Source organism: Halichoeres trimaculatus, unplaced genomic scaffold, assembly GCF_033239565.1.
Source record: "Halichoeres trimaculatus isolate MK-OKI-2021-1 unplaced genomic scaffold, fHalTri1.1 fHalTri1_scaffold_8, whole genome shotgun sequence".
Lineage (NCBI taxonomy): Eukaryota > Metazoa > Chordata > Actinopteri > Labriformes > Labridae > Halichoeres > Halichoeres trimaculatus.
In genome coordinates, this window is record NW_027437186.1 from 36,189,168 (window position 1) to 36,211,057 (window position 21,890).

The 21,890-nt window shown below is 37.7% G+C and overlaps 2 protein-coding genes across 3 annotated transcripts in view; both read right to left on the reverse strand.

Moving 5' to 3' along the window:
* Positions 1–4,212: 4,212 nt before the first annotated feature.
* On the reverse strand, positions 4,213–13,716 carry LOC141795166 (zinc transporter ZIP9). The gene is made up of 7 exons (XM_074675956.1): positions 13,402–13,716; positions 13,077–13,182; positions 11,249–11,410; positions 11,098–11,166; positions 7,417–7,502; positions 7,206–7,340; positions 4,213–7,124 (listed from the first exon to the last, which is right to left on the reverse strand). The coding sequence occupies exons 1-7, from the start codon at positions 13,495–13,497 to the stop codon at positions 6,867–6,869; spliced, it is 912 nt and encodes a 303-aa protein (XP_074532057.1). The 5' UTR covers positions 13,498–13,716; the 3' UTR covers positions 4,213–6,866.
* A 3,136-nt stretch (positions 13,717–16,852) lies between these two features.
* The window catches only part of tmem63ba (transmembrane protein 63Ba), a 34,189-nt gene continuing 29,151 nt past the window's right edge, over positions 16,853–21,890 (reverse strand). For both annotated transcript variants that reach the window (XM_074675498.1, XM_074675497.1), the window contains 5 exons: positions 20,831–20,936; positions 20,476–20,643; positions 20,281–20,396; positions 20,101–20,169; positions 16,853–18,496 (listed from right to left, as the gene is read on the reverse strand). In XM_074675498.1, coding sequence (XP_074531599.1) covers positions 18,317–18,496; positions 20,101–20,169; positions 20,281–20,396; positions 20,476–20,643; positions 20,831–20,936 — 639 coding nt within the window. In that variant the 3' untranslated portion in view covers positions 16,853–18,316. The remainder of the gene's footprint in view (positions 18,497–20,100; positions 20,170–20,280; positions 20,397–20,475; positions 20,644–20,830; positions 20,937–21,890) is intronic.

Consider the following 21,890-nt stretch of genomic DNA (forward strand, 5'->3'; position numbering starts at 1 on the left):
AAAAAAACTGTGCTTTTTTGCTTCATCCTCTATTTGTTTGCAAAGTATAAACCTGGAATGAACTAGATTCATTAGTTGACAAGCTAAGCTCTAATGAATTCTTAAATATTTAAGTAATTCAGAAAAAAATGGCCAATTTTTTTGTCGACTAGGTTATGGACAAAACTTGAGACTATTTTTTCAACATAACATAACAACAGTTTCATGTTTTAATGATTATTTTGAACAAATAATGCTGAAAATAATAAACATAAACATGTATTCTAGTGTTGATTTTAAAAAGCAAACTTGAGATTTGAGAAATCAGCACAAAAACTGCAAATTCCAACACATGATTTGCTTTTTTTTTGGCTAAATAAATAATGGGACCTGTTAACTTCCTGTATTAAATGACCCAGTGTAAAGTTGATTGTTGCTTGAAATTAATATTTAGTGAAATTGATAAGTATACCGCATAGACTTGACATGTTCCTTTTATTATAGAATCACTCAAAACATCTCACTTAAGAATATAAACAGAATCCTCTGCTGTTTAATCAGCGTTCTGACATCCAGTCCCTGCGGTGGTTTCAGGTTTTAAATATCTGTGTAGAAACATCTAATCCTGCTGTCAGTGTTGTTTGCTCTTCTCGCTCATAAAACTCCTCACACAAGCTTTAAAATGTAAATACCACAGAAGAGGAATTAAAGGAGGCAGAGCTCTGATTTTTACACTCCTGGTGTTTTAGGTTTGGACAGACACAAATGAACGGTGTTAGAATAAAACAGTATTTGACACATGTGACCGAGTTATATTAGGTTATATTTCCATACGAGCTGAGACAGAAGGTTTCTTTCTGGCTGAGCATGAAACGCTGTCCGGACACGCCACGACGCCTGGACTTGAATGTGGTAACATGTCGAGCTGGAAGGTGAGCGTTAAGGCCCAGGGCGACGTCTACGGATCATTATCCTGTCAAATGGTTTTTGCTCTGAGTGCTCAGGGCTGCCATCATCCTGTTTTCAGAAATTAAGTTATCTTTCCTTCTCTAAATCAAAGGAAAACCATCTGTGTTTGTCAACATGAGGAAATGACCTTTGACCTCTTTAATGTTGACCATCTAAACAAAGCCTGAGTGATCGGATCTCAAGTTTTCCAAAATGAGGCGTCCAGCTCATTGGCTGCATGAGAAAATAGACTAGAAAAGGGTACATTTTTTTTAATTAAATTTTGATTTATTTTGTCTCATTTTGTATTTTCTCTGTTTTTGTGTTTTGATGTATCTCAGTTTTGTATCTTGTTATTTGTGTTGCTTTAATCTGTACAGCTCTTGGGTCAACTTGAGTTGAGTTGAGAAATGGTCAAAATATCAGGACCGTTCAAAACTGTGATGAAGAGGCTTGGGGTCTTTAAGCCTCAGCTCTTCACTTAGATAATGTTTTGATCTCAGGTGTAAAGGAGGTGATGACATCACAGCTTCACTGGTCATGACACCTGAGAGAAGGAGTCCTGGAGAAAGTGCCATATCTGATAGACTTCAAGAATAAAAAGGAAAACAAACAAGAACAGAAAGTGGATTCTTTTTTGTGACTACACACACGTAGAAACGAGAACTTTTTAAGATCATCTTTTGGCTTTTTATGCCTCTAATAGGAGAGGATAGGAGAGTGGATAGAGCAGGAAATAGGCCACAGGCTGGATTCGAACCTGGGCCACCCACTCAAAGCTGAACCTCATGAGGCGCCACCAAAACAGCTGAGCCATCTGCGCTCCAGAACCAAGAAGTTTGCATCTGATTACAGGTGTGAAAAAATATCAATACAGGGATATGTTGCAATACTTGGACCTGTGATAAAATATCAGTAATTTCATAAAAAAGAGATTTTAAACAGTTTTTTAAATCAAAGACAAGTGGTTTATTTTAAGATAAAAGGTCTGTGGTGCCAAAAAATGTAACATTTGAAACATTGTTTACATGGGCATGAATATATATTAAGTTGGCTACAAGGTGAAAAACAGTATTTGGTGATAGCGAATGTTTTTTGAGTTTAAGTTTGACCCACTAACTCTAAAGACGTTGTCAGCTTTTTAACACATAACAAGGGTTGAAATAAAAACTAATTCCTTAGGTGAGTTGGAAGAACAGTTTGTGTTCTGCACCTCCACTGCAGTAGATGGCGCTGACGAGCTACCCCGCTGTATGTTTCTCATTAACTGTCTAACAAATATAATCTAATAACGTGAGTTTTGATGCCGTAAACATCAATGTTTTCTCTCTGCTCTCGGATCAGTTAGTTTAAAATCATTTAAAGTTTTATTTTTACAGTGTAGCAGACTGATAAACAACAGTCAGAGTCATGTTTTGTGCAATATCAGATGTTTTATGAGTCGCATTGGTTACACCAATGTCATGTATCAGTTTCACCAACTGACCACCTCTTTCACCCAATCATTTCTTCGTAGCATTAGTTTAATGTTAGAGTAGTTTGAGAGAAAACTTGATGCACTTTATGTTTGTAAGTTAAGTGCTTTTATGAAACTCTGCATCTGACTTTAACTTTTTCAATAACAATAAAATAGAAAAGTTGTTTCAATCAAATCGTTAACTGGGCAGAATATCACAATATATCACAAGCTGAGTTTTAGAGAGTTTTTTCAGCCCACAGAGGATTAAAAGTTTCAGGTTAGGGCCTCAGACCAGAGAGTGAAGGGTTAACTCGGGTCTGTAGCAGTGAGTGTTTGAGGCTGACATCAGTGTTTTGGATTTGAGCGTGTGCAGATAAGAGAGGAGTTATGAGGGAGTGTACGGCTGCTGAAGGAGCACGAAGCTGCAGCTTAGGATGAAGAAAGCTGAGACTCATGTTTACCTCAAAATGACAGAGTTATATCTCTGTTCCTGTGAAAGTTTCTAACAAAAGGTGGTATTATATTTGTATTTTTTAAAATATGTGTTTATTTTTTGATCTGGATTTTTTTTAATCCTTTAATCCTAGCCCTTTTTTTTTTTTTTAAACTTGATGCTAATAAATCTTATTTTGAATTTGAATGAAATCAGTGATGGGGATTAACGTGCAGTGACAGATTACGGCCTGTTGTGCTGCTTTCTTCCAGTGTAGTCTGATCTGCTTTGTATCTAAATTTACTGAATGCTTTTTAATGTTTCAATAAATAAATTATACTTCAAGTTTGATTTGCCTGCTCTGTGTTAAGTTTCCATTTTTGTAGTTGACACATACACCAGATACAAGCAGACACAGCGAACATGAAACACTGAGCTTTGAAAAGATCTGCACTGAAAATGTGAGACATCACACAGACATAACAACATGAGCCGACATGTTTTATTATCTGTGTTGATTTCTATGGATGTTTGAGAAGAAGCTGAAAGAGAAACAGCCAGAGGAGGCTTTGTTATGATCAGTGTCTGACTGTTTACCACCTGTTTGTCTGGCTCATATCCCATAATATCCACACAGATCTGGAGCACACTGTTTGATATCCAGAGGAGGAACAAGTTGCTGGACTTGTTTCACTGCCTGATTAAACAAACTGAACGAGCTCGTCGTCGTATGACTTGGACAGCGTGTATTAGCTGGTTGGTCTTTACTCAATGAAGAGCTAAAAGAGGGATTATCTAACTCAAACGTCAACAAACAACATTTTTTTTGTCAAATCCTTACAGAAAAACTGGTCCACATAACAGCGGATAAGAAAATAGACTGAAATACGGTAGCCTGTAGGTGTCAAACAAGTCAAGAGAACAGTTTTCCTAACAGACACAGAAAATTTGTGAAAGTAAGTAAATGATTGTTTTCTTTTTTACCTTTAGCTATAATAAATGTAGCATGAATGCTGACGTTTCTGATTCATAAAGTTTAAAATATATGGAGGACTGAATGTGGAAAAATAAAATATATAAATTCATCATTAATTAAGAATAATTAATGAAATAAATAAATAATTGTGTCAATAATTATTCAATATTGGAAATAAATTAATAAATACTAAATAAATATATATTTATTTCTTTAACTGAATAAAAGTGTTATGAAATACTTAAATAACTAGAGAAGTAGCATTCCCTTGCAGCAATTGCGTTGAAATGCTGAAGCTGAAGAATGAAAATGAAAAACAAATGTTATAAGGAGTGAACCATAGCTGAAAATGTGGAATGGAGAGAAGAAGAAGTAGTAGAAATGGGAGAGAAAAAAAAGTACAGAGGTTGAAGTAGCAGTAGTAATAGAAGAAGAAGTATTGCTTTGAGAAGTAAAAGCTGTGGGAAAAAGTTGTATGAATGGTGGAGCATGTAGATTAAGCCAAAGGGGGAGGTATGGTATTATAAGTAACTGAAGTACATGTGTGTCTTTGTTCCTGGATGTTTTGATTAGTTAGTACAAACAGCTGCATGAGATGAAAGGTTGTCATGGTGACAGGCTCGTTAGGCTGCAGGTGCAGAACTTTGCCCTGCTAATTTGTTACTCTTTTGGCATTTTGTGGTGAAGCAAGAGTCTGAATCTCCTGTCGCCTTGCCAAAACTGTGAGTGCTAGGAGAAAAATTCCAAGACTGTGAGAATCCCAAGACCCTGACGAAGCTGACAGCGCTAGTTTCATATCTAAAGACGCAGAAATGTCCCAATGACAGTGATAGATAGATGAGAGAAATTCCACTGATCTATGAGAAAACTCCTCAGGAATTAACATTGGAGCAGATGAGTGCGGGTGCTGACTTTACCTGACAGTTGGCCATTTTGTGATTAAGTGCTCTATGTTTTTGCTTTAAAAACCACTTTGTCAGAAGCAGGACAAGATTACCTACAACTTGATGTATTTAAAAAAAAAATTTACTGTGAAGATTTTGGAAGTTATGACAATTTGTTCAAGACAGCTGCAACCTTTCTGCAGGGGCCTCTCTCACTCAATCTGAAGAAATTCCGCACTGTAGGAGCTGAGATTTTAGGGCAAAGTGGGAAAAGTTTATGTTGCTTGAAGAGTGAAATCTCAAAAACTGTAAAAGATATTTAAGAGCAGATAAAAACATGAAGAGTGGAAAGATAGCTGAATATTTTAAAGTTTAAGAGAAGTCTGTAAGTGGAAGTATGATGAGGCTGAAGCTTCTCAAAGTTGAAGGAGATTTTTTTAAGAGAAGCTGAAGTTCCCAATGCATTTCAAATGGAGAATTTTTTTCAGAAAAAGCTGAATAATTCAAAAAGTTTAAGAGTTAAATATGAGAGAAGTCATAGTACACATCTCCAGAAGAAGCTGAATAGTTTAAAATTTGAATGGTAAAAATCTGACAAAATTTGAAGGAGTAGCGAACCAAAAAACGTACGGAAGAATATTGAAGAAGAAGAATAAAGTCACTGGAGAACAATATGTTGAAATGCTGAGTCAGCATTTCAACATAATTATTGAATTATTTATTTAATTAATTCATGGTCACCGCTCTCTGGCAGCACATCATTTATTCTATCAAATATTATTTTAATTAATGATCTATTTATATATTTCATTTTGGCACATATAGTCCTCCATAAAAATAAGATGACATATTTTTCTGGTAAATAAAAAAAATGTAAGTACTATAAAGGAAATTGAGATCCCTACCAAGCTGCATTTGTGTTGTGGTTTTGCAAATTGTCTGACACCCACAGGCCACCGTACTAAAGGCTGTCCTCAAAACTTCTTAGAATCAGGGTCACAGTCTGTATCAGGAGAACTTTCACCCTGCCAAAAAGGCTCCAGTGGAAACTTTGGGAACTGCTGCTTTTTTCACTTCCACTTTGGGTTTCACAGTTTGGGACTTTAGGGAATCATCTGAGCAGCAGGTGATGATTTAGGACAGGGTTTTGTTTATTAATCCCAGAAGGGAAATTCAGAAGTGTTGTAAGAGTGGATGTTCCTGTAAATCTGTAAATAAGGCTGAACTTCTGCACACCGTCTCCCTCGCTGCTTAAATATTTGTTCAATTACAGCAAAGATTACAAAGAGAGACCGCTTGTTTAAAAGTCGGGTGTTGCTCTCGTAAAATATCTCAACAGTGAATTTAACTTAAATGTGTTCATATTTGTTTTCTCCTCTGTACAATTATCATCAACAATATAATTACAGCTTAAGCTCTATTTATTTTCCACTTTTGTAAAAACTTATTATGTATTATATAAATATGCATGTCTAACTCAGTAGAGGAGAAAGGGTGGGTTTTAAAATTAGCTTTTGCTTCGTCCTGCTCCTTTTCGGACGTGTCAAGGTGCAAACTGTTACTGTTGTTTTGATAATTCTCACTAGTTTGTATGTTATTGTTCTGTATTGGTTTGTTTTTATTTTTCCACTTCTTACATTATTCTCACACATTTGAAATAAAACAGTCATTCATTCTATTTTTTCTATTTTCATAATATTTAGTGTTTATTCACATTCAACTATAACTTTAGTTCAGACTGACGTCCAGTTCATTGTTTTCCTGAAGCTACTTGACAAATTAAGACGACTGATTCTGATTCTGATTCTGAAAACTCAGGCCTCAGGGGTCAGCTCGGTCTTTAAAGCCTTTTGATCGTGAAGCTGTGGTGTTTTTGGTTGATACAGTCAGAAATCCTGGGTGTGACGTCTGTGGATTCGTGCTGAACTGGTTTGGCTTTTCCAGACGTCAGCAGGTATTGTAGCGTCTGTGAGAAAGCAGTCGGTAATCTGTTAGAGAAACCTTTCCTTTCTTTAAAAAATGTCTCTGTGCTAAAAACTCTTGGCACTTTTGGAGGAACAGCAGCTTTTGTTCCCTCCTCAGGGATTAAACCCTGTTCAGTTTATGAGGAGGTGCTCATGTTTCCTCCCAGGAGGAGCAGGTGCGGCGTCTCTTTGCTCAGACCTTAAATGCCCTCACGTTTCCTTCTCAGTCGTCCTGCAGCCCAAGAGCCAGAACCACAGGAAGCCCGAGCCCGAGGATGAGGATCAGGCTCTCCAGGAGCCCCATGTGTCCGTGCTGGGGGGCCTCAGCTCCTGTGTTCTGCTGGAGGAGCTCAGGAGACGGCGGTCCCCCTTTGCTGACCTCAGGGAGGACGTGCACGGTGGCGACATAGAGAAACGTCCCGGCTGAGAAGAGCATCCCGACGCCTGTGGCGCTGAGCCGGTTCTGAGACGAGCTGCCAGACTGTGATGAATAAAACAGACATGATCAGGTTTCACATCCTCATCAGGCCGTGAAAACACTGAGTGACGAGCGCTGTCTTACTGCGTGTAGTATGAAGTAAGTGGTGATGGCGAGGATAGGCGCAGCAGCGGAGAAGGCCAGTAAATGTCCCTGGATGTACTTCTTCTCCAGGCCGGCGTGCATCAGAAAGGAGACCAAACCAAAAGCAGCAGGGGCCTGGGAAAGAAAGAGCATGCTCAACGTATATCACTCTTCCTATTTCTTATTTAATGATCCCTGAAATGTTCCTCACCTTGTGCAGAATCACAGCGAAAAACACGATGACTTGCACAGAAACCTGACCAGTTGCTACAGCTGCACCCAGAGCGAATCCATCAGCTGCACAGAAACAGAGGCCTCGTTAATTTCCACATCTAAAGCACGTTTGTGCCTCCTCAGTGAGACCCTCAGTGTCCACAGGTGAGCTGCATCTCCTTTGAAGACCACAGTATCCCTGGGACACATCAAAGGACCGTCCCCCTGTTTCTCTGTGTGTTTCTGGGTGTGTTTCCTGTTTCCACAGCTTGTTTCCAGGTGAGGCCACTGACTGTCAAGCTCACCTGGTTACAGCCTTCAAACGCTCACGACTGAGGCATTTGAGCTGCTTCTACATGGGGATTTCATTGTCTTGCTTGTTCAGTGTTTAGAGGTTGAAGTAAATGATCCAAGCTACACCACATTCATTGGATTACTTTGTTGCTTCTTTGGTGCAAGTTTCAACCTTTGTGCTAGTTGAGGCTACAGATCTAACCATTTTCCTGTCACTGGTTGTTCTTAATTGTAGTGTTTTTGTTTTGTTTCAACAAATCAGTGAATTTTGGGCAGTGGCTCCCTAAGCCCAAGAAGTCCATTTAATTAGAATCAGAATCAGAATCAAGTTTTTAATGCCGAGTACATTTGCACATACAAGAAATTTGTCTTGGTGCGTTGGTGCTAACATTTAACAAAGAAATTAATGAAATTGCAGATAGAATATAGAAAAATGTAAGATATACAAAGAGGCAAAAAAATATAGAGAAAAATAATAACAAAATAAAATTAAGTAAAAACAATAATAAAAAATTGGGAATATTTACATAAAAATGAAATAATAATAATTAAATAAAAATAAAAATAATTATAAAATATAAATGGGAATGTTCACAAATCAATGAAAAAATAATAATAAAAACAAAATAAAAATAATAAAAATATATATGGGAATATTTAAAGAAAAATGAAATTATAAAAATGTAATTAAAATAAAAAATAATTATAAAATATATATGGGAATATTCACAAATTAATAAAATAATCATAACAAAAAAAATAGAATTAAAAAAAATAAAAAATATATATGGGAATATTTACAGAAAATGAAATGATAATAATTAAAATAAATTAAATAAAAAAAATATCTGGGAATATTTACAGAAAAGTGAAATGATAATCAAAATAAAATAAGTTAAATAAATAAAAATATATACGGGAACTTTTTCAGAAGAATGAAATTATAATAATTAAAATAAAATTTTAAAAGAAAAGATAAAAAATTTTTGGGAATATTTACAGAAACTTTAGCTAGCTTAAAACTTTTAGAACAATAACTGTCTTTACAACTCACAGTTGACAGGTAGTGTTGTGGTTGCGGCGGACTCTTGTGTTGGATCATTTAATCATTTTGTAGTCGAGGATCCCTTTGGTTTGTGACTGCCATCCACTTTTGTGTCCATCACCACCTGTTACTTTTTCAGGTGTGGGAAAGTCAAATAACCCACCCACTTGTTGGCTACCTTTCCAGACTGATGCTGTTTTTGACGTCGGCTGCAGCATCATTAACTGACTGTTTTTTTTTTGTGTTTAATTCTTTAGATTGTTTTTAATGATAAATCCCTTTTGTAACAGTTAAAGGTGTGTTTTGGTTTTTATTTGGATAATTTATGGACTGTTTTAGCCCCATAGGGCCTCTCTTTAGTGGAACAAAACAAACTCAAAAAGCAGCCAACAAACATGTCCTACTTCTTGACACACAGAGGATGGATCAGGTGTATCTCCTGCAGCCAAACAATAATACACTGTGCAACAATAATATCTGGTTGTAACTGAACAGGGAGCTGTATAAATTTACACGTCTATCTGAGATCTTCCTCTCTCCAACAGATCAGACAGAAGAGCAGAGGAACTTAATCTTTGTAACTGATAACTTTCCTTTGTTCCAGAGGTCAGAGCTGACCTGAGGAAGAATCCTCGGAGTCTGATGCTCCCTTTATGTCAAATAAAAAAAGCTGATCTTGTTTTGTTCATAGCAGGACAAAGAAATCTCAACCTACTTTTTCCTGCCAGACAAATCTGTGGAGGATCAGACCCAACAGGACACACGGCTTCTGGTCCAGGCCCTGGTGATTTCATTTATCAACTCCTGCAGTTCTTTTCTAGTGGGTCTCCCTGTGTGTACATTTAAACTTCTGCAGATTACCCAGAATGCAGCAGCACGTTTGGTCTTTAACCAGCCCAAAACAGCACATGACACCCCTTCATTACTGTAACAGCATCTTTAAGGTCTCCCTAAAAAGTCAGTCAGGTAGCTACTCCTCGAGTCCTCAAAATATTGTATTATTTTAATAAAATAACATTGTATTAATTATTTTAATAAAATAATATTGTATCAATTATTTTAATACAATATTTTATATTTTTTTTAATGAAAAATATTGTATTAACTATTTTAATAAAATAATATTGTATTCATTATCTTAATAAATTAATATTGTATTAATATTTGAAAAGATAATATTGTATTAGTTATTTTAAGAAAATAATATTGTTTTAATTATTTTGATAAAATAATTTTGTTTTAATTATTTTGATAAAACAGTATTTTATTTATTATTTTGATAAAACAGTATTTTATTAATTATTTTAATTAAAATATTTAATTGATTAATTAATTAATTAATTAATTATTTTAATGTAAATCTGCACTGCAACTTATGTCTTAAAATCTGTTTTAACTTCTTTATTTTTTTTCTAATTTCATTTTTTTTTATTGGATCTTATTATTTTCAATCTGTGTTTTGATTTAATTTTAATTGTTTTATTTAATTTTTTCTCTGTAAAGCACTGTAAATTGCCTAGCTGAAATGTGCTATATAAAAAAAACTTGCCTTGCCTTCACTGGCTTCCAGTAGCAGCTCCAATCAAATTCAAAGCTCTTCTTCTGGCTTAAAACCGAGACAAGAACAGCTCCTGCCTACCTAGGGTCCCTCATCCAGGTCTACACTCCTTTTGGTCCACTACGCTCTGCTTGTGAAAGACCCCTGGTGCTCCCAGCCCAGTTCGGCTCCAAATCTCTAGCCAGACTCTTCTCCTCTGTTGTTCCCAAATGGTGAATGAATTACCTAATTCTATACGATCCACAGAGTCCTTTTCTACTTTAAGACATGTCTGAAGACTCATCTGTTCAGGGAACACTCAGGCCCTTGATCTGAGTTTTCTCCTCTTTGTCCTCAGGGGGAGAATGAGTCAGAAGGTCTCAGACGACTTGGTTGGGTTTCATGATTTGAAGGCAATGTTAAACCACACATTTGGCTTTCAAAGTTCTGCTTGATAAACTTATGATAAGTTGTCATTTTGGCGCCTGTTTGTTGTTAAACTTGTGGTTAAACACTTCTAAAAAAAAACGTCTTCCTGTCTGCTTAAGTCTGGTTTTTGCAGTGCTCCTTGTTTTTTCTGCCACAGTGACCTTAAGCCTCCAGACGGAGAAAAATGAACTCCTTCAAAACATAAAAGACTCAAACAGGAGGAATCACATGCTTGATCACATGAGGTCACGAACAACTCTAATGCTTTGTTGGGAATTTTCCACGCTTGTGGCCTTAGATTCCTGCAAACATCTTGTGTGCGCTGAGCAAACACAAAGGGAAGACTTAGAGACAAGGTGTGAAGTTTAGTTTACCTGCTGCGTGAATCACCAGCCCCAGAGTGGCCGTGAGTCCCACACTGCTCTGCAAATGAGCCGATCGCTCTGAAAGAGAAAACAGCAGAAGTTTTAGTGATACAGAAAAAGAAATATGAGGAAGTGAAACGGGAGCTCGGCCAAAACTCACCCTGCCTGGAAAAGTAATTCCCGATCTGATCCACCACGAACATCAGGGTGAAGCCAAACGTTAGAGCCACCCCGATGATGAAGCGAGGTGGAGGGTCTCCGTCTGTGGAGGTGACGTTCCTCTCAGAGTCATTCAGGCCGGGTGGTTCAGAGGAGGAGGATGCTGCAGAGATGAAGGACGAGGAGAGCTTTGATGAAATCCACCTGAAAGAGCAGCGGGCAGAGCAGTGGGCAGCCCGCTTTCATGCCCAGAATATTTCACCCACATTTATTCACCGGGCACAGAAATCTGATCGTACAAAACTGATCCACCAGACTTTAAACCAGAAACAAAATCTGGATCACCAAGTCCTTTTTCAGCCTCTTAACATCAGATCCCAGCGTGTTTTATGAAGATTTAATGACGTAACTTTTAAAGCTCTTTGTGCTCTTTTTAACACATGTATCCTGAAGCAACTGAGGTCAAATTGTGTGATGTTTTGTCCCTTCTGGCTCACTGTACCTAACCCCCGCAGCTGCACAGTTTACTTTAGATTTGCATAAGTGCAGTTGATTAAATACTGAATCCAAAACTAAACATCGTAAAGCAGTGGTAAACATTTCACTGAATTCATTTGATTCTCGAATAAAGAAACGAGTAATACCAGCCTCACACTGTCAATATGGACTTTCAAACTGATTTAACTGCAAAAAAATGAATTAAAACATTTTGTTTATCAGAATTTATTTAAAATGTGTTTAATTTAACAGAAACAAAGAGCGTCTCCACAAGTATGCTATAAAATAATTTAACTGTTAAAATAAGAAAATGCTTCAAGGTTGATACCTGCAAAATTTTCTACTAATTTTTGGGGATTTTATAAAAACTGAATATTCTTTTATCTTTGATCAAACTCTTTCATAGTATTTTTCTTTTTTTCCTTTTTCCCTTTTTTTTTTCTTTTTTCTTTTTTCCTTTTTTCTTCTTTTTTCTTGCTATTTATTTTCTATTTTTCTTTTTTATTTCTTTTTTTCCCCTTCTTTCTTTCTTTTTCTTTTTTTTTCTTATTCTTTTTTTCTTACTATTTATGTTCTATTTTTCATTTTGACAAAACTCTAATATTTTTTTATCCTTTAGTATTATATGTATACGGAAGCCCATTTCTGCCAGTTTAAAAAAAAATAAAATAAAAAACAAAACAAATTATGAGATCAAAATTGTCATAATTGTGAGGTAAAAATTTAAACTTTCTAATCTCATAATTTGAAGTTTTATCTCTAAATTTCAATTTTTTATGTTATTTTGCCCTTATTTTCTGATAGTTTTGTGTTTTTTTTTTTTTTTTTTTTATCAACTGGCAGAAATGGGCTTCCATATTCATATATATTGCTGTCTGCTTTATTTTGTGCCTTTATGAATCACTTTGGAAAACAAATGAAAAAATTTGCTCTTGAATTTCAGGTTGAAATAATGTGGTCTTTTGCAAATCTTAGGAAATAATCAAATAATCAAACAAATAAATACATCAAATCAATCAAAATCACAATCAACTCATCTGAAAGCTGTAAAATATGCTGCTACCTAAAAAAAATTTTAACAAAAAATTAGAGTAGCAAATGTGTATGGTTGATTTCTACAAACGTAGGTTTCAAAGAGTAATTTTTGCTTCCTTAAGGTGTGGATCATTTTTTAAATTATCATCTAGAAAATAAAAATAATAAATAGTTGAAAAATGAGAGTAGAGATAATTATTTGGGGATTAAACTAGAACTGAGACCAAGGACAAAGTGGGATATCCGGGTGAACACAGCGCCCACAGGTTGAGCTAATATTTGTCCTGGGAGCTCACCTCTCCATGACTCCTCCAGTAAACCCACTCCCTCAGGGATGACGATGGCCAGCGCGGTCCCACACAGCAGCCCAGCCCCCAGGATGGAGACGAACTGCAGGCTTCTCTGTGGACAGACACATGACATCAGCTGATCCGTGCCCATCATTCCCCCAATGATTTATTTTACAGTCAAAGCAGCTGGACGGATCTCTGAACTCCTCTGTGGCGATAAGCAAACAGCCCTGCGCCAAAGCTCATCCACAAAAACAACAAGTGGAGATAAACAAGCAGCAGGACGCGGACAGTTTGCTGTCACTGAGCCTGAGTTTGTCTCTAAACTTACCTCAGAGAGTTTGAAGAGAAGCGGAATGAATCCGAGTAGAAAAGTGCCTAAAAACATGGCAACAGAAATAAAAGTGATAGTTAACCCTCCGTCCATGTCGATGACTTGTCCTCTCCCTCTTCTCCCTCATGAAGCGGTGTCTGTGTCAGCTACATGTCCGCGTCAGATCCCCCTGGAAGCGGACCCTCCTGTGCCCTGGTGTCGCTGGTTTTCATGTGCTGGATCAGAAAAGGCGTAAATGCCATTCTGCTGTTCCACGTCGCGCCTCAGAGTCTGTGCGCCGCGCTGCGCTGCGCCCAGAGGCTCCGCCGCAGCTCTGCGCCGCCCCCCAGCAGCACCCAGTGTCAGGGACTGAGAACTGCACCGCCCGCCCCGGTGATCCACTAAACTCCCAACCTCCAATCACCCCCCTTCTGGTCTTAAAACGGACTCTCAGACTGTATTTAGAGGTTGTCTGAATTATAGAGAGCCTGTGTTAAATGTGAACACACATCTTTCTAAGCGAAGAAGGAAAAAGCTCAACTTTTCTTATCTCATGTTTTTTCTTTTTTTAAGGCAAATTCACTAAAGACAACAAAAAAGTAAACTGATATTTGGGACTTACTTGTAGGAGTTTAAATAGTTTCATTAAAATAAGAGATTGGGGTTACCAATACCTGGTATTGGACTGATACCAGCTTTAATTCTTGGTGAAGGCTGCTATGGAGGCCCATTTCCGCCAGTTTGAAAAAAATAAAATTGAAAAAATAAATAAATAAAATAAAATAATAAAAGTCAAATTATGAGAAAATAAAATCTCAAAAATTTTGACCAACTTAGCACTGACTTTTTTTTCTCATAATTACGACTTTTTAATCTAATGCCTCTAGATTTTTATCTAATAATAATGATTTTTTAATCTCATCCTTTTGATTTTTCACCTCATGATTATACGTTTTCATAGTTCTTCCTTTCTACTATCTCATAGTTATGACTATTTATTTCATGTTTAACTTTTTAATCTGGTTATTTTGACTATTTATTGTCATATTTAATTTTTTTCCCTCATGATGTTGCTTTTTAATCCAATAATCAAGACTTTTCATCCCATAATTTTGATTTTTTAAATCTCATAATCCTGATTTTTTATCCCAATATTACGACTCAATTATTTCATAATTTTGACTATTTATGTATTTAATCATCTGAATGAATAATAATAATAACAATAATAATTATCATTTATTATTATAATTATTATTATAATTATTATTATTATTGTTATTATTATTATTATTATCATTATTATTATTTTATTAATTATTATTATTATTATTATTATTATTATTATTATTATTATTATTATTATTATTATTATTATTATTATTTAAACTGGCATAAATTGGCTTCCATAATTAGCTGATACTCAGGGGAAAAAAATATCTTACGTCCAGTAAATCCTCCTTGCCAGTAGTTGGCCCTAAATTGCTGTGGTTTGACATCATGGCAAATGTGCATCAGGTCCTGTTCAGACAACATAAATGAACCAGTTAAACGGTTTTATTTTGCACTTTGGGTTATCTAAAGAAATTTCTAAAACTTTGACAGCTTTAATTTTCATTTTTGTTAATTTATTTTAAAAAAATACTAAAATTCAGAGCGAGGAGTTGGTGTTTTATTTTGAACTGAGGAGCAAAGTGACCGTGCTGTCTTAAATTGAAATTTTATGAAGCAAAAGTAAGTATTGGTGAGTTTACAGAAAAAGTACTGGTACCGGTGTGTAAAAAGTGGTACCGAACATCCCTGATTAAAATCAATTACAACATATCTTATATAAAGCTGTTATAATGGAATATGGACGATGTTGGTGAGTGCAGGTCAGAGCAGGCCATGCTTAAGTCTGGCATTTTCCATTTTTAAATCTTAAATATGCTCTTTAAATCAATATTTTGTGTCAACTAGAGCAGTAATGTATCATGATCAGGTGGTTTTATGCAGGTTAGAATCACAACAGGGTGAAAACGGAGGGATAACAAAGGCTGGCCCATGTGGTCCACTTGAGACTAAGCTGAAATGAACACGTTAAAATGTCCATACTTAGAGTTTTTGTAGCTTTTATCTGTTTTCATACACATGATCAAGGTAGACTGTTTTAAACTCCCAGGTTACCAGTTTACACCATAAGGAGTCGTAAAGCAGGGCTGTGGCTGACCTGAGTGACAGTTAAACACGTGTAGCTGTTACCTTAAAGTCCAAAGTCTGCCTCAGCTCCGTCTCTTTGCTTCTTGCTGTTGACCAAGAGTTAGGTCAGGTCAGTTCACCGTCAATGGGCTTTGAAACTCTGCTTCAGAAAACAAATCATGGTCATACTGAGGCTACAGCCATGTTTTATGCAGCCAAAAAGAAACTCTTTGTACTGACAGATTGATTACAGACAGATTTATTTTTCAAAGAGCTGAGGGGAGAAGTCCAGATATACACAGGATGTATCTGTATTACAGACGACCCTGCAGGTGTTACTCCCTCTCTCTAGAAAAACGTCAAACTAAAAGAGGCAGATCACAGAAACACATTCTACCTGTGCACAGTTTGGAGACGCAGAGACAACTCAACCAACCAGAAAACGGTGAAAGAACAACAATCCTTTTATTTCCAGTGAGTCCCGCTGAGATCTAACGAAGACAACATCTTATAAAAAGTGTCGAGACTTAGACGAAGCAGAAGACGGCGGCGACCGTCAGGCTGACAGACAGTACTCGAGTGAAATGCCATGACATGGAAGAGGACGACAGTAAGTTTTGTTAGAGTATAAAACGTCAGGTTAACAGGTGAACTGCCCTTTTCAAGCTGTAAATACAGCGATCACACTGTTTCTTAAGCCACTGTTATCTTACAAAAAGTTTGGAATTAACTTACATTCAGCGTTTAGACACTCAGACAAAATGAGCCGGAAAGTTCATGTTATCACAGAACACATTCAGAGAGTTCAAGACATCTCAGAGGTATAAAAAAATGAAGAGGTATAAAATATAAAATCACCACATCATGACGAGAAGTGCACCTGAACCAAAGGTGTCAAACAGTACCGTTAGTGCTAACAGAAGAAACCCAAAGGTGGTGCTTTTACAGTGAAAACAGAAGAAGCTGTGAATCGTATGCTCTATTCTGTCGTCACTCGCAGTGGTGTGCCCTTCTTTGTCAGTCATAGAGGTGAAGATCTGATGAGTGCACTCGCCCCACAGTGGTCCTCCGAGCAGCTGAGGGTTAGTTTTTCTGATGAAACAGTTATTGGTCCGTTGTGACAGCGTGAAAGTTTTTTTTTAATTTAGCAACTTTCCTTTACTTCATTTCATAATCTTCGTAACCATCTCTAAGTTTCTAGATTTCATTTTCTCTGTCTTTGCACCATGTGAACTCCTGTTTAGTCTGTTTTTTTTTTTAACTGGGATTGTGTGAAGTATTTACTGCTCACCTGTTTGGTAAGGCCACAGCATCAACTCTGAAACTACGCAACTGCACAGAGCCTCAGGTGAGCAATCATCCCCTTGAGCTTTCGCCACAAAGTTTTCATGTTAAAACAGAACAAAAACAGATGTTTTTGGGTTAAGATGGAATAATTAACAGGAAGTAATCCAGATGATGAAGCGAGAGAGTGGAAATTGATGGTATGAGTGCTTAAGTCTGAAACTTGGGATGTCTTAATTGTATCAGAGCCGATCTAGATGCTTTCAAGCTGATCGCGGAGCTGCAATCTGAGCCGACCACTTTACTCCAATTAGTTCAAAATCAAAGATATAGAAATATGTTAAACTAGAAAGTGAAAACAGTACAAAGTCTACTTGCAGGATTTGCAATATGATAATTTTGTGAGGCGCAGGAGCTGCAGTCAAAACCGTTAATTTGATATGACATCTGCAAACTAATCAACAGAGAAAAGGGCTACAGCTTCAAAGAAAGCAAGAACTTTAGCTCAACAGCTAAAAATGCAAAAAGAGTCACAGAGAAGGTGCGTGAATTCATCGCTTTGGGAAAAACCAGCTCATCTCTGGGAAAAAAACAAAACAAAACAGATTTTTACTTTGTTTCCTGTGTGGTTTCTGAGCTGCACACAGGATCGACTCCTTTACTTTTTGAGTTTCCAAAATGAAAAAATAACAATACAACATAACGTGCAAACGTTTCCCCTCCTCCAGTAGCAGCAGTCCCACAGCAGTCCCAGCCGAGGCTCAGAGACCAAACGCACCCAGAGTCCAGGTCATGTAGTGTGCCAAGAGATCAGTTATCTTCTTCCACAGGCTGGGGAGCATCAAACTTACTAGCATTTAAAATAAATACCATGTCAAAAAAAGGTTTTCTAGCTGTACAGTGTCAGAGCATCATGAAGTGTTAGTAGAGATGTGTTTCCTTTTGTTTTGAAAGGCTTTCATGGATTTGGAAGAACAGTATTGAGAACATCTCGTCTGCACGGTGTGGAAACCTCTGCTCCTCTCACACCAGCTGCAGACGTCAGAGATACGAGCAGGATGCGTCAGGAGGATCCTGGAAGGCATGCTGAACAACAGTACCTCAGAGGAACTGGAGCTTATAGGACAGGTTCTCGTTTCAAGTGCAACATTGTTAAAGAATACAGACAGAGCATCACTCCCCGACAGACAAGGCCAACTCTTCATTTGTACAGTAGTGTCTTTTTCAGGGTCCATGTGCAGTGTTCTGGGCAGAAGGAGGTAACTGCCCCTCCATCGTCAGGGAGGACTCCCTCTGCAGGAGTCAACGATCCGTTAAATCCTTAGTAGACAGTGTGCTCATGTTAGTGTTAAGTCCCACTGTGGAGGCTGAGATGCTTTGGAGAACTGTGGGATCAGTTCCTTGTTTAATTCACATGTTCAGTGCAGTCTTCTGGTCAAACTCTGGGAATCTGTTGAGGTCTCAGGTAGTGTCAGTTCCGCACCTCGTGATCAATGAGGCTGTCCTCGCCGGACTGAAAGTCCTCAGTCAGACTGTTCTCCACGTTGATGATGTCCTCGTCCTGCGAGGAGCCCTGGCCGTCGTCCTCGCCGCTGCCTGAACCGCCCTCCTCCAAAGATGGGTCTTGAAGCACCAGAGCGATGTACGTTTGCTGTGGAAGAGAAATAAAGATAAAATGGTTGATAAAAGTCTGATAAAAGTCTGACTGGAGCGGTTCCAACTGGGGCTGGGCGATATGGCCTAAAAATAAAATCTCAGATTTAAAAAAAAAAAAAAAAAAAGATTTGCGATTTTTGACGATTTTTTTCCCCCAACCTTTTAAAGAAAACAAAAAGAACAAATGACAGAGAGTTCAAAACCAGTTTTATTTAAATTTTATCAAAAACTTAATAAGAGTAACCTCTATTTGATTCTTGGAATTGAAGTTTCAGCTTTTCTTCTGTTTCAGTAACTTCACTTTGTAGTTTTAAAGGAGACAGACTTATTTGCATTCACATTGAAAGCTGCACCATTTTGTACATTTTGAATTTAAAAATACTGTTAGGAAAAGTGTGTACGGTACTGTTCCAGTGCTCTATAGCACTGTTCAGTTATATTAGACTTTTAAATGATTAAAAAATAAAAAACACTTTGTTTCTGTCTAGTTTTATTTTTTAAGGCTGTAGCCTGTTAATCTGTAATTTCAATTCAAACAATTAAGCAAAAATAAATCCCATTTATTCAAGTGTGGACTCACAAATTTTATGCCTCCCTGCATAAGTCAGTGCCCTGGTCGGGGCACCCCAGTCTAAAAAGTCTGGTCCGCCCCTGCCTGTCAGAGCGTACCTGGATCCTGGTTCGTTATGTTGCTCTGTTCGTCAGCGGATGGATTTATGCTAATGGAGGATTTAGTTGGTGAAACAGAGGGAGTTACAGAGAAAGGCAGGACTCAGCTTTCCACCAGGTAAAAGTCAAACAACTTCTCAGTCATGTCTGTCCACGCCGCTCTGTTCGATCACCCATCGTCGTCCCGTCTATTTCCACAAACCATGAACCGTCCATATCACCATAAGAGGGGGTTTTCTTCGGTAAAGGGAGGATGTTCTGAGAAAAACTAATGTATGTTTCTTTACTATCTAAATCTCAAAATGATCAGAGTATTAACTTCGAAGAGCAGCAGGTCTTACGCGCATCAATCACATCATTAATAATCAGCAGGTGACCCCAAAAGGGTCCCGGCTTTGTAAATGTTTCAGTCAAAGATCTAAACAAACTCCTGAAAACTGACCGGTAGAAAACAGAGGATTTAAGGACAGGGATTTCGAATTAATCGATATAATCGATATATCGCCCAGGCACACTTAAAATCAGGAACAAATAACTGATTTCTGGCCACATGTCCATGTTCGTGGACCCCTGATTCTTTGGTAGCTTTAACAAATCAATGTCAAGTCCCCCTCTCTTTAATTTCATGTCCTATTCCACATTTTTTACCGCTCTCGGCGTGTTTACTGCCGCTCTCCGCAACAATGAGTGAAGCTTGTTTTGCCACTTAGTCCCACTGACTAAGAGACACAGCTCAGCTTGCTTGCCTGACTGGCGCCCTGTTGCTGTTAGAAAGGAAGCTCAAAGCCAGCGTCATACCCAATGTGGCAGCATCCGTGGACTGGCTTCATTTTACTGTATCAGGAACGGACCACGGACATCCAGGAGACTCCATCTATGTTTTATACAGTCTGTGGTTTTTGTTTGAAATAGATAAAAATGATTTCTTACCCCTGAAGTGCTGGAGGTAAAATTGCCAACTGCTTGTCCGTTCTCAATCCCGTCCACCTGGTTGTCGATCTGTGACAGGAGAAATGGGCGTTTAACCAAAGCAGCAGCACGTAACACCAACCTGAAGTACAGTTGAACTGAGAAACCATGGATTAACTGCATCACACAGCGTCTTTTTACCTTGTAGTTGTGAGCGCTGAGATATTTAAAATGTCCAAAGCAGACGTGCGAGAGGCAGATGATGATTGTGAGGATCAGGACGATGAATGTGAACATGGAGGTTGCAGCTGAGAAGCCTGTGGGAAGAAAGGGGTTTGATGTTTTGTGCTTTATGCTGTGAACTACATCGGCCTGCAGGGGGAGCCCGCGTCTTACCCGAGCGAACAGTGAGGAAGAAAAGGAGCCAGAAGAGGCAGAGGATGGGAGCAGCCACCACCTGGTTCACGGCTCCAGAGTGGATCTTCTTGTCCAGTTTTGTGGGCAGATAAGCGTAGTACATGTTGTACCTGTCGGCCAGGTGCTTCAGCAGCATGTACATCAGGCCTGCGCGGAGAAAGCAGAGCAAACAGTTACTGCGGATAATCCAATTAAGCCGTCTGATAAGCTGTGGTATTAGGAGCAGAGGCCCTGAGCGCATCCTGTACTCTGTGTGTTCAGCCTGCGGTCATTCAGTCAGCGCTCTGCACCTCTTCCTAACAACAGTAACTCAGTTAGACCAGGCAGGACTCACCAAAGGGGACGATGATTGGACAGGTGATGCTGTAGGTCATGACCACCGTGAAGACGCACATCATCCAGGCGTAAGCTGCCCCGAACTGGAACTCATAAGCTTGATGCTGGAAAAACAAAAAGACAGAAAGTTAAAAACACAAACATTTCAATTTTTTAAACATGAGAAGCTGATTTAAACTAAAAAAGCATCAGTTGAAGGTATTTGCTTTTCGCTTTGAAGGTATTTTAACAAATTAAGCCTTGGCATTCTGTTTGTAGTTTGCTGATCCTTAAAAGACTAATGTGAAAATAATAATAAACTTTATTTATACAGCACTTTTCAAAAGTAAAAGTAAAGAAATGAAACGAACAGTAAAAAAAAAATAAAAGAGAAGAAATAACAGGAGTAGAAGAGAAATGTAAAAAACAAAAAATAATATCAAAGGTTGAAAACCTTGTACACAGGATCTATATCAGGGGAAAGATAACACTTTCCCTCAGAATACAACATGAAGATTGGACTTTAACTGATTTTATCTGTGAATTGTTCCGATAAACCCCCCACACATTGGTTTTTATTTCTTTTTTTGTTTGATCTAGAAATAGTGAGCTCCCCGGTTCTGTGGTTCATCTGAACCCCCAAAGCCCCGAGCTTTTGTCAGGTCTACGATTTTTAATTCACCTTGCTGTTTGGGATAAGAAAGACCTTATAAGTTTAATAACTAAACTTGGTCTTTCTAAAGGAAGTTCGGTTATTTGTGCTATGAGTAGAGGTAGACCGATATATCGGCCGGCCGATATATCGGGCCGATATTTGGACATTTGTCTCTATCGGCCATCGGCCGTATTTTCTTTTAAAAAGCAGATTTTTGATCCGTTGTATAAAATGACGCAATTTTTGTTCAGGCACAAAAAAGATGAGCACCTCAAACTTGTGGAACCACTTGGATACATTGCATACTTTTGTTCAAATGATATTAATAAGTTTAAATTTCTTTTTTGACATTTTAAGAAGAGTGTGAATGTTTACTACTGCTTGTTACATTGTGTGTTTACTCAGACAAAATATTTCATTGTTT